A 282-nucleotide genomic window follows, 5' to 3' on the forward strand; every position below is an offset into this window, starting at 1 on the left:
TGAAACGCAGATGCGGAGGTGTAGTTAAGGGCGGGAGGAGCGCTCTCCTGGGGCTCCGCCGTCCCTACCTGTGGAAGGAGGCCAGGCGCTCCTTGAGGGAGCGGACGAAGGGGTCAATCCAGTGGTAGCGCAGCACCACGCACTGCGAGAGGCTGAGGTGGAACTCCTCCATGGCAGCCAGCGAGGAGACGTAGGTGCGAGCGCGGGAGACCAGGAGCTCCAGCAGCTCCAGAAATTCCTCCTGGACTCTGTCTGCGGGGCAGCACGGTCTGAGCCGGGTTC

The 282-nt window shown here is 64.9% G+C and overlaps 1 protein-coding gene across 1 annotated transcript in view; it reads right to left on the reverse strand.

Annotated features, from left to right (window-relative positions):
* The window catches only part of USB1 (U6 snRNA biogenesis 1), a gene marked incomplete at its 5' end in the record, with an annotated part of 3,961 nt that extends 3,723 nt beyond the window's left edge, over positions 1-238 (reverse strand). The window contains 1 exon segment of the mRNA XM_009703053.1: positions 69-238. Coding sequence (XP_009701355.1) covers positions 69-238 — 170 coding nt within the window.
* Between the last annotated feature and the right edge of the window lie 44 nt (positions 239-282).

Source organism: Cariama cristata, unplaced genomic scaffold (genome assembly GCF_000690535.1).
Source record: "Cariama cristata isolate BGI_N322 unplaced genomic scaffold, ASM69053v1 scaffold22836, whole genome shotgun sequence".
Taxonomy (NCBI): Eukaryota; Metazoa; Chordata; class Aves; order Cariamiformes; family Cariamidae; genus Cariama; species Cariama cristata.